This window comes from Hibiscus syriacus, unplaced genomic scaffold (genome assembly GCF_006381635.1).
Source record: "Hibiscus syriacus cultivar Baekdansim isolate YM2019G1 unplaced genomic scaffold, ASM638163v2 tig00008146_pilon, whole genome shotgun sequence".
Taxonomy (NCBI): domain Eukaryota; kingdom Viridiplantae; phylum Streptophyta; class Magnoliopsida; order Malvales; family Malvaceae; genus Hibiscus; species Hibiscus syriacus.
In genome coordinates this window covers 934,671-947,009 of record NW_024062154.1, presented here as the reverse complement: position 1 = coordinate 947,009, position 12,339 = coordinate 934,671, and the positions used below count along the sequence as shown (strand labels likewise).

The window sequence follows — 12,339 nt, the reverse complement described above, 5'->3', positions numbered from 1 at the left end:
TTGTAACTACCCCAAATTAATAAAAAAAAAAACTATTGTTGCACTATTTTTTATTGAATTCATATATAATATGTAAAATACACACACACAAAAAGCTTTTAAAAAATAATTATAAAAAATCGTAACCTAACCCATAATGGAAAAACAATGTATGTAAGAGACTTTAGCATTTTTCTAAAATAGTTCCTTCCATTATTCTATTTTGCTTAATTGTATGCATGTATGTGTGTGTGTATATATATATATAAATATATATATATATTACCATAGTTACCAAGCAAGGCACTAAAGGGAAGTTGGGGTCTGTTACACAGTTAAATGTAGTTTTCATTCTAACCAAAATACAGAAGATTACACAATCATTAATTATATGAACACAAACAAAAGCAAAGCTTAATGCCTAAGGAACCCCATTCCCTAAAGTTGGAATACCATCATTTACACATATTTATATATATACTTTGCCCTATATATAAAAACTGAAAGAAAGAAAGAAGAAGAAAAAAGTACATCTAAAACTATCTAACTTCACAAAGAGAAACACTTCCCTGACCTACTGATTAAAATACACAAAACCATGAATTTCACATATCAAAGAAAGACCAAATCATCACTCTCAAGCATGTAAAACTCAAACCGACCGAATTCAAAGCTTTCTTGTTACCTTTTTCGCAGCAACAATTTTGGATGAAATGGAGATGGGGGAGGTTGATGTCATGTTAGTACGGTCAGTGAAAATCACAAGAGCTTTATAATTTTGTAGTCAAGCCAGAGGGTAAACGATTTAGTTGCGAAATGTGTGTTCTCATGCTACATTCTGTCACCTGGTCATTAGAACAATTAGGTTAAAAACAAGCTATGCACTGTAATTCATATAATAAAAGAAAACAAAACAAACAAAGACGGTACTCACTTGCATAGCAGCAGTTTCTGACAGAAGTTCTTTGCACCGATTAAGTAAAACAAACTCATTTGCACTTATATTTCCAAGTTCTGCCACCAAAGAGTTAAGTTCTGCAACCTAAAACCAATATTAAAGAGAGAAATTAGATGCTCGAAAAGGAAAAACCTAAATCAATAAAGTATGGTTTTATAAAAGATAAAAATGACTTCAAAAAGCATAACCATTGTTATTAAAGTAAGTGAGCTACAGTTACCATTATCATCCAAAACCCAAATGGGAAATTCCATAAGATCAATAACCTAAAGCAAGTAGCAAGACTGGCTCAAACATTCACTTCCAACGTGTGTTTAAATGAGCACACAAGCAATCCAAATAAAACTAACATAAAATCAGTTGGATCACAATTACAAAAATTCACTGAAGAATTTTACGGCAGGAACTGCCAATCCACTTAACTCAAAAGATCATGTGTCAAAGAACAAGCTCTAAGTTTTAAGCTTATACCAAAGGCCAAACTTGGGCAAGTGGTAAATGTCAAGTGACGAAACTTGCAACTTCTTTACTTTAGTTTCTCAGGGATTTTAATAAAATCAACCAAATACCAGGCAAAACATAGCCTGTTATACAGGAGATTCACAAGATCATCATTCGTCTATCATAGCTAATCTTTAAAAGAGGTACATTATTAAATGTAAGAAATCTCTAAACAAAGTCAAACCACTTATACAAGGACTAACATCCAATGAAGAAAGTAGTAAATAGAAGAGTACTCAAGCTTGACATTTTTTTCCAAAAAAATAAAAAATAAAAAACTATCAGGTGGACAGACTTTTTTCAGGTCGCAATGCATCTTATCTAAAACTAGTATTTAGGATAACAAAAGGTTTGTGCACAAAATAGGGACAAAGGAAAATACGAAATCTGCAAATAAAATAGAAAATGAGTGGACGGTGGGGATAGGGGATAAGGATGAGGATGGGGAAGAACCGAAGAAGAAAAGAAAGAATCACCCTTGGCAACAATGAGCATATGGAGGATGCCATTGCCTGCATTACATTGATCGCTGAACAAATTGCATCCTTCAATTTCAGGACATCAGCCTATAAGAATGAAGAGACAAGCTAACGCATCAACAACTGAGATACCACAGATGAAATGACATACACAAAAGTCAAAAGAAGCAATCTACCCTTGACCCACAAACAACTGGAAGGCGGAGCGTGCTAGCCTTCAAAGCTTCAGTAGCCCCAGATAATGAGCTGCAATATTCATGGTCCAGCAGGGCCCATTTGTCCAAAAGAATCATCTGCAGTCACCAACAAGAATAATGTATACTGTAGTAGTCAATTGATGACAAAGCATCTGATAGCATGAACCTGAAACATGCAATTCAAAGCAGATACTGGAAAGTCATAAGAAAATAAATTTCAGGTTTCTTGAAATGAAGTGAAAGTTAGCAATGTATACTGAAGTGGTTAGGCATTCAAGTTCCAGTTTTAAGCAGAATAGAAGAGGAGGCGGGGAAAGAGAGACATCAAGATCGAGCAAAACAGAGAAGTCTAAACTTTGAAATGCAATGCCTTACAAAGAAAACCTAGTGATAAATGTGTTAAGATCTACAAAGTGATGAGTTACCATAAAACAACCCAAGAAAACATAAGTCAACAAGAAAGAAATCCACTAGAGAGATGGTTCTTACTTGCCCCTTGAGGATGGAAATCAGCTTCAAGTTTTGCCTCAGCAACTGTAACTCAGTTCTTTTGGCTCTAACAGATTCCAGCAGTTTTGAGGTAGTTGTCCATGCATTATAGAGGCTTTTCTGGTACAATAACACGATGACAACAATTTTGTTCATTTAGTTTCTTGAGTTTCCAATGAAATTTTCTGAAATTCCAGGCAGTTGGTGCAACAAATATTACATGTAGCCAGGCTATGTTCATACAAATTTAACATAATAAAATCCACATATATAAATTGCATTGTCATCAATGCAAGGCACTTACGTGCTAAAACCCTATTTTGCCTGAAAACAGATCTAAGGCGCTTTGTTAAGACTCCCATAACAAAATCCACATACAAATTTGACAGTCTTTTTTCACCTATAACCTAGGAAAAGAGCATGTCTAGCACCAGACATTCAATTGCGTTTGGCTTTAAAGATATAAAGGAAATAAATCTTAGTCATAATCCTTGACCAGTAATGGCATGCAATATTTACTGCTGCGAGTTGTACAACCAAATTACGGTAATGGTGAATTCCTAAGTGTGTTGTGCTACATGCAAAACTGAAGCATAAAAAACTCAGCAGTATAGTAGCACATACATCAAGCAATTATAATGGCCAATCGCCAGAAGAGAAATTCAGTCAAATCTTAGTCATACCTCAGCATTAGACCTCTGGGAAGACAAAACAACATCTACTTTGGCATTAACAAAACGCCACTGCAACAACCGGTTATGAAGTAGCCTCAAAAAATGAGCATTCGAAACCTTGTTCTCCCCAATTTTACCAGTCTTAATAACATCACCAGCAAAGCTCAAAATCGAAGGAGTATTTACCAAACTACCAACCAACCCATTCCTCACTCTAGATGGACTCATTCCCCTCAAAGGAGACGAAGTTAAGGAAGACGCCCCAAGCTTACTCGGTGATGCAGGGCGAACAGGCCCACGAATTGGCGATAACTGTTGTCTTCTGTTCATTACACCTTTGGGAGATGACAAAGGATGGTCAGTTCCAAACTTATATGGTGCAATTAGCTTAGAAGGCGCTTTATTCTTACTAAAAACCGGCGACTCAGAATCAGAGCGGCGAAAACGAGCAGTTGTCTCTTGCCAGAACCGAGCAGGGACAATTATTCTCCGAGGCTCACGCTTAACATCTCCATTACCGTTACAAGGACTCTCTAAAGCTTCTGAAGTACAAACAGAAGAAACACTTTCAGTATCAGAATCTGTGGGATTAGATTGAACTTCGGATCCGACAGCTGTTAAATCCCTGTTATCAATCATGGAATTTTGTTGCGCCCTAACTACATTTCTGTTAACAGATCCGTTTAATCTCTTCCTCTCGTTGGTGCAATCCACGCTTCTAGTCATGGAATCCTGTTGCCTTATCCTCGCCGGCCACCTCTCCGTTTTTGAATTCTCCATTTGATCTGTTCCTCTTACCGTAGTCGTTGCCACCGTTGGCTTCCGCCTCTCCGGCGTGCCTTTCCTAGCGGGGCTTGGAAATGGAGATGGTTTAGCTTTGCTAAACTGATAGGAAAACGACTCTCCTTGAAATGAAACGGATAAGCTTCTCGTCGAAGTGAAGAGCAACTTCTGAGCAGCTGATGATTCGCCGCCGTTTTTGTTGTTGTTGATGTTACTGTTCAAATCCGTAGAATTATAACGCTGCGGCGTCACAGCCCGTCTCTGTTCCACTGATTGCGACCGCTTGACAGTCGACGAAGTCGCGTGCTTCGGTGTTGTAATGGTTGTCGAATGGGAATAAGATCTTGAAACCGACGGCGACGTCGAGGGACACTGTTTGGTGGAAGCTTCAGAAGAAGATGAGGATGACGTAGAAGAATTAGATGATAACGACGAGGACAAATAACGGGAAGTGACTTCTCGGTGTTTTAGACGGCGTGGAGCCATGGCATTGTTGGAGTCGGAAGGCAATAACAGAGGCCGTGACCCTCCGTTCCGTTTGGAGTTTACCGTTGCGGACACTGCAGCTACCAATACCATGGCGAGCACTCACAAAATCCAATTTCACAGTCTAATTCTTTATTTCTATTCTCATCCAAACCCTAACCGTATCTATTAAACACCCCCCCGGCGCGAAAATTCACAATAACAACAAAAAGTAATAAAAGAGTTTAGAGTTAATTAAACAATTTCCAGAGAATAATAGAAATTCCTTTCTTAAACCTTAAAGTGTGAATTTTGGAAAACAAAACAAAAGAAGAGCCGAAGAAGGACCGTTGAAGATCCGACGAGAGGTGAGAAGAGAAGAGGGGAGTGTTAAGTTTGCAGGAGTATAACGGTCGTTCTAGCTATTTTTGTGCTTGGATGTTGCCACTGGAGATATATAATATGAATAATATATATATATATATATAGATTTTAGGTAAAAATATGCTACAGACCCCTGTACTTTTTGAACGTTAGGAATATAGCACACCTACTCATTTTTCTTGCCTCTGTTATAACTCTGTACAATATAGTTTTTTTTTTTATTTTAAATATGTTACAATATAGTATTTAAGTGAGAAAAAATACTAAATTTTGTAAATATCAAGTTTGGTGCTTTAGCATTGTATTCTAAAAAATGTTTTTGAGTTAAAAATAATTTTGTGATAATAAGTAATGTTAAATAAATTACTTAAAAATAATGTTTGAAAAACACTTCTTAATCACAATATAAAAGTAAAAATATTTTTTTTGCATTGAAAAGTATTTTTAGAGTTAATCACAATAATAAGTATTTTTTCGTGCTCGTACTCCTGACATTTTTTGTGCTCAAACTCAAGACCTCAAGAATAATAACAATTCATTTACCATTGAGGTCACTTGGTTCATGCTCGTGAGTTAAAATTTGAATACATTATAGGTGGTTTGTTTAACCTTTTTATTATGTGAATAGAAGCATCCGATTATATTAAAAAGGAAGAAATTTCCAAAATTAGTATAAAAATTTATAATTATAACGTTAATTAAACACGTAATTATGATATTTTTTATAATCATTAACATAAAAAAATTAGTCATTTGTGGTCATTTAGGGATCAAAGAAGGAAAAAGTTAAAAATTAATCTAAAAAACTCGAATAAAATATAAATACAAACAGATCTGACTACACTGGCAACAAATCACAATAAGAGATCAAACTATTGAAATATCACCAATAATCGTAAATCAGAGTTGAACATTGTGAGAAAACTATCTCAGAACACAAAATGTGTATCCAAATCCACCCAGAGTGTCTAAAGCAGGGAATATCAATAGGATAATAAATATATAAGCATAATATTGATCAGTCGATACAGAAACAAATCCAACCCTCATAAAAAGTAAAGACACTAACCAAAATTATCGATAAAAAAGTTTAAAATCGTGTCAAAAGATAGAAGAAAATGTGACATAAAGATAAAATTATTAAAATTAAAAAATAAAAAAAATTAAGAAATAATGATGAACAACGACTAATACTAAAATTAAAACCATCGGCCAACAAAAAAAAAAGACAAGCCACATAGAAAATGAGATAACACTAGTACTGCTGCTATTTTCCTATTTTTATATTAAATCATCTAATCTTATTCACAAACACAAATGTAATTTGTATTTTTATTAATCTAAGGTAAATACGAGGTAGTATTTGTTCGAAAATAACTCTCAATCATTTGATATTAAATGTTCATACTCCTGATATTCCCGGTGCTCGAACACAAATGCAATATTAAATATCTTAAGAAAGAATTAATGCAGCTATTGCGTACGGTGGTTCAAAGAATTAATGCAAAATGTTTGATACATTTTAATACTTTCTTATAATTATATCAGCATTACATTATTTTCACGACATAAAATAGTACTTATTTACAAAATACTTATTACATTATCATCTTCTAAAATATAATATCAAACTTCGAAGCAAGTTTTTGATATCAAATCAGCTCCATAACGCATTTAAGGCCTTTTCTTTCATGGGGTCCTAAAGGTTATTTTGTTTATGCATCACTCAAAGAACCAAAATTGATTCGATGAACCACCCACAGAGTAAAAAATCCCCACAGATGAGAATGACATTTTTGAGGCACCAACACATGCTTCTACAAATTCCCTCAAAGGACCACCAATATAACAAAACCAACTTTCCTTATGGGGCACTCAACACCTTCCCCTTTTGCACCCACAAAAAAAAAGTATTATCAATTTACATATATTAGTTATACAAGGATCAAATTGTTCCCAAAATTAAATCAAAATTAAATGCCTCGTTGTTCAACTTTAATTATTTTTGCCGAACTTTTATGCACAATTTCATAAAAAGAAGGTTTAATATAAAAAAATTGTCCAAACTATATATATTTTACTATTCAGGTGTCTAGACTATTTTTCCGGTTAATATGAGTGTCTAACGTTATAAACATTATCATTTTAGGTTTCTAAACCGTAACGGTCGTTAAAAAATGTCATGAACCACTCAAAATACGACATGCGACACATTTATAAATTTTTTATTAAAAAATTAAAATCATTACTATTTTTAAAAAAAATCTTCAAATATTCTAAAAACCCTTAATCTCAAAGTATCAACCCCACTCATCAATCATCTCGTACAGTTGCTACCCCTTCGGGCGCCCGTAGCTTCAATCCCCAAATTCCTAAACACAAACCATAAATTCTTAGATCCCAACACACATCTATTCCAATCGACATTTGAGTAGTCGACAAATGAGTGGGTGATCGATGGCAGTGATGGTGGTTAATGACAAACTTGAAGGTCTTAGGGTATTTTTTGGAAAAAAATAAAAGGTTTAGGGATTATATTTTGAAAATTTATATTTTTTTTAAAATTTAAAAGAAATAAAAATCAAGTTAGGTGTTAAATACTGATAGGGTGGTTGATTTTTAACGATTTTTTCAACGATCGTGATGTAAACACTTAAAATGATAATATTTGTAAAATTAGACATCTACATTAATAAAAAAAAGTTTAGAAACCTAAATTAAAAAAAGATATATAATTTAAAAAAAATTGTATTAAGACTAAGAAGATATTATTTTAGAATTAGCAAGGAAGTATTAATTAGTCACTTGAAAGAAACAATTGATGAAAGCAATGGGGTTGGGGAATAATTATGAAATATGATGATGAACTTTTTTTATCAAACATTATTCATGGCCAAGAAGAAACAGATGGTTAATCATATAATAATTAAGCCAAGTTACATGTCCTTCCTTGGAAATGTAATCAAATAAATTGCAAATTGCCCCCACTTCACACCACAAAGAGAAGCAAAACACCTCATAGGTTATTATGATTTAGCCAAAAGCATCCATCTTTTTCTTAGATGCTCCATGTCCAATTCCTCTTCCCCCTTGCTTTTACTCTCAAGTGTTCGAAGCTTTTGTGGTACATTGATAAACATGGCGATGGGAATAACTTTATCTTATCGTTCGTTGATAATTTTTTTTAATTTAAGCGAAGAGCTATGGTTGGTGAGGATTTGACCATTGATCAATATTTCTATGTGAGAGAGATTAAGACATAAAAAGAGAATATGAGAGTGAAGGAGAAGAAAGTGGCCAATGACCTTAAATGACCATGCTAGTCATAACATTATTATAGTTACTTGTAGGTCAACAAACTAAACATATTTAGTCATCAAATCTTGGATTTTAGTCTACCAGATCATGTGAACATGTTAAAGATATTGTCTATGTACTGAAGTTGACTCGGATGATATGAATTTCTTGGAAGCTCTAGTAAAAAAAAGTCTTTTTAAAAGTCTTGATTGATGAAAAACTAACAATTTCCAAAGATCATCTTCGAAAATATAACAAAACGAAATCCCAATTTCATACAAAAAAAACAAGCGTATCTCGTCTCTTTGCTTGTAGTGGAAGCCGAAAATATTTAACATAAATCCTATTGGATTGAAACCCGTAATTAGAGTTTACTCCAATGCTTGTTCTCTCCAATGATTTAGAAACAATGCTCTTTCTCATTTAATAGGAAGTTTTATCAATATGAATGAGCGAGCAATATGGAAAGCGATTGACAAAGACATGAATTGGGTTAGAGTTTAATCTGTGTGGTGTGAACTGACATCTGCCAAAAATATAGCCAACCGGAGATGAAAGTAAGCTAAAAAGATGGCAACTTAAAAACTTCCTGCCTTGAGCAATACTTCATTTTTATAATTGGAGTTAAAGTAAGTAAACCTTAATTTAGTGTTTTTAAACCCCAACATGTGGTAGGCGTAGCTGAATATGATTTTGGTTTGGTCCCCATTGCTTTGTTGATTATGATGTCTACTTTCCGCTCTGCAGAGTGCCTAAACCCAGGGGAAATAAAACAGTGGGGATAAGATGGGACAGAATGGAAACACTCGCCTTTTTTCCCAAACTCTTTATCATGAACCTTCAGTGCAACTTTGGCTAGGAAGTTGAGAGATGTTGATTTGATGGATCAATATGTTGGTCCATATGAAAGAAACAAAACCAAGATGGTAATGGTAATGAAATTAACTTGAAGAAGAAGGAATATTTTCTTTTTGAACAATTGGAGTTTGGTTGTGCATTTGGTCACCATTTCTTTTATATCTCCCAACTGACAACTTTTCATGGTTAGCTTTAGGTCTTTTAGTAAGCAAGCTGTCCTCCTAGGATGGCACTACGATTCTTTTTCCATCCATGCTTTATGCTTATTTTGTCATGGTTGGTTGCAGGGCCGACCCAATACATGTGCCAGATGGGTGACGGCCCAGGGAAGCATGTAGGGGCGACGGCCCAGGACAACATATAGGGGCGACGGCCCAGGACAACATATAGGGGCATCAGTTTTGCTAAGTTCCCTGTAGCCACAAAGGTAATTTCAGGTATTGTTGTGCCTCTATACTCATCCCTAAATCAACGCAGACGGGTCCCTCCAGGAAGAATCCGACTGAAAACGGCTGTAAAAGCGTCGAGCCCGGCCCAGGCGCGGCCACTGGCTCGTCTCTCGGCCTGTACTCGTCGAAGCAGTTCGAGCTCACCGCTCAAAACGTGGACCTGGTTCTAGAGGATGTGAGGCCTTACTTGATCTTCGATGGTGGCAACGTCGACGTTTTGTCCGTCGAAGACGGCGACGTCTCTCTCAAACTCCTAGGTCACTCTTTTTTATCTTCGTTTCATGATTTAATTATCCATGTGCTTTTGGCTAATGTAGAGTTGATCGAGTTTCAGGAGCATGTGAGAGCTGCCCTAGCTCAACAACTACCATGAAAATGGGGATCGAAAGGGTTTTGAAAGAAAATTTTGGGGATGCAGTCAAGGAAATCCGGCAAGTGTACGACGATTTAGTGAAGGAAACAACCGTCGAGGTGAATTTTCTATACCAAACTTGAGATTCGTCGAAAATAACAAAACAAAGATTATTCATCTAAATTGAAATTTCTTTGGAATTCGCGAGTAAACAGGCAGTGAATCGTCATCTTGATATACTGAGACCAACTATCAAGAATTACGGTGGGAGCATTGAAGTATTTTCCATTGATGGAGGGGAATGCGTTGTGAACTACATAGGTCCCGAATCGATTGGATCGGGAATTAAAGCCGCCATTAAAGAGAAGTTCCCAGATATCACCAATATTTTATTAACCTCATAAAGCTTCATTCTTTATATCAGAAGCTGAAAAGTTTTGATCTTTTTATGTGCATTCTTGCCTATATTCATATTTCACTGCCTGTTAAATGACAATTTGATTGTTCCATGTTGGTTGCGCTTGGTAGGGCTTGATAGGATTACTTGTCAAGCTTTCTTCCAGGTCTTTTGTAGCTTTTAGCTAATTTTTTTATGAGCTAAACATAAGCAGCACGTTGAAAGATGTTTTGTCTAATTATGACCTCTCTCATGGAATATCTTCTCCATACTTGGTTGATGGCAATTGCAATAAGGTTTTCATCTTACAGTGGACTTATCTGAATGGATTTCCATTTTGGTTTGTAATGGATGAGTGTTTATTTTGAGTCTACCCTTGTAGCGAACAACAATTTTTTTCGGATAGGGGCATAAAATTATTATATCGCCCAGGGCATTAAAACTCATTGGATCGGCCCTGGTTGGTTGCCTTCTGAGTTACACTCTAAAGCAATTCTATCCTATCAATGGTCAAAATATACCCCCATAAAAAATAAAAAAAGCCAATTTCACCTATCAACTTTACACATGGAAAGAGCATTGCGTAACTGAAATAATTTAGGGTGTCCCTTTTCATTAAAACTTAGACGGTCTTTTTAATTGAACGTTACTCTATTGACTAGGATATGATAAAATCTGATCTTGGAATTGTTTAAGGTGTATTTTATGGACCGAGTCTCCGATTATATTATACCGTTGAGCTAATACTTGAAGCATTATATTGTTGAACTAGTGTTTAAAAGCAACGACAATGCTAGTAAATATCATTAAAATATAATTTTATCACATCTCAATCAGTAGGTTAACGTTCAACTTAAACGACCATTAAGTTTTAATAGAAAAGGAAGATTTTGAAACATCTGAATAGTCGGGTGAGCATTTTGTAACTTTTAATAGTATGGGGCTTAACAAAGTAATGCATTGTAGTTGGGGGATCATTTTATAATTTTTAATAGTTGGGGGACTTAATAGAGCAACACCTTATAGTTGGGGACTATTTAATTACTTAATCATTTAAGGATATTTTTAGAATAAAACCATAATAGAATTAACCAAAGATAACGCCAGTTACAAGAACATTATATAAAGAAGAAGGATAATCATAAGTGAACTCCAGTGTTGTCGAAGTGGTAGAAGTAAGTTGAGCCAAGGTATGAGCCACAATATTAGCATATTGTCACGGACCGCGACCATGAGGGCGAGTCCAACATCCACCAGCACACATCCGTGCGCACAAAATCACTCCCAGGCCCAGACTCATCAGGCGGCGTGCCAAGTCTTCCCCAAAACGCACCAAGGGATGCACCAAGCCCGCGCCAAAATTAAATAAGGCCGAGCACGCCATGACTATGGCCATCTCCAAGCCAAGACTGACCCTCTCTAAGAAAATGGACAAACCAGCCGTCATTGTTTAAGTATGATTCAACCTTTATATTTTTAACTAAAGTAGGGATATACTTTTAGTTAGAGTAGAAGTAGACTTATTCATTAACTCTTAGGGGATTCTCGTTATAAAAGGGGGCCTCCCATCCCCATTGTATTTATTCATTCTTTCTCTTAGAAATAAGACTAACTCGACTTTCAAGCCAAATACTCTCGTGCATATCTTATTTTCGTTCATACTCATTTTGTTCTTATTTTCGCAATAAGTTAAGCAACCAAACTTAGTTTTCAAGGATGCCTTAGCGTCCAGCAACTGATCAAAGTGACTAAGGGCCGCACAGACCAGTTAGCCAACAATCTAGCCCCGTGTCAAGTGATATCAAAGCCAAGTTCATGACTAGATGAGATGGTTTCATAATGTGGTGAGGCAGCAACATTCGAGGGCATTGAGACTCGCAATGCAGAGAAGAAGTGAGGAACGTCGAAAGACATGCTCGCATCGTTCCAAGTTAAGATCACTATACTTGAAGACTATGCGAGAGAGATCAGAGAGGTTTTTTATCTGTTAAAATCCATCAATCTTGAGAAGCTGAGATCACTAGACCTCGAGAAGCTTGAAGCCTTAAAGAACATCCAGGATGATGTACAAGCGACA

General features: G+C 35.7%; 2 protein-coding genes across 2 annotated transcripts; one reads left to right on the top strand and one right to left on the bottom strand.

The window, feature by feature from the left end:
• Positions 1-736: 736 nt before the first annotated feature.
• LOC120202057 (QWRF motif-containing protein 2-like) lies at positions 737-4,914 on the bottom strand. The gene is made up of 6 exons (XM_039202545.1): positions 3,287-4,914; positions 2,604-2,723; positions 2,094-2,210; positions 1,915-2,004; positions 914-1,021; positions 737-824 (listed from the first exon to the last, which is right to left on the bottom strand). The coding sequence occupies exons 1-6, from the start codon at positions 4,637-4,639 to the stop codon at positions 750-752; spliced, it is 1,863 nt and encodes a 620-aa protein (XP_039058476.1). The 5' UTR covers positions 4,640-4,914; the 3' UTR covers positions 737-749.
• A 2,452-nt stretch (positions 4,915-7,366) lies between these two features.
• Positions 7,367-10,319, top strand: LOC120202070 (nifU-like protein 1, chloroplastic). The gene is given in 5 exon segments (XM_039202556.1): positions 7,367-7,400; positions 9,502-9,591; positions 9,594-9,770; positions 9,848-9,984; positions 10,081-10,319. Coding segments are annotated over 5 exon segments (627 nt in total). The 3' UTR covers positions 10,270-10,319.
• The last annotated feature ends 2,020 nt before the right edge of the window (positions 10,320-12,339 follow it).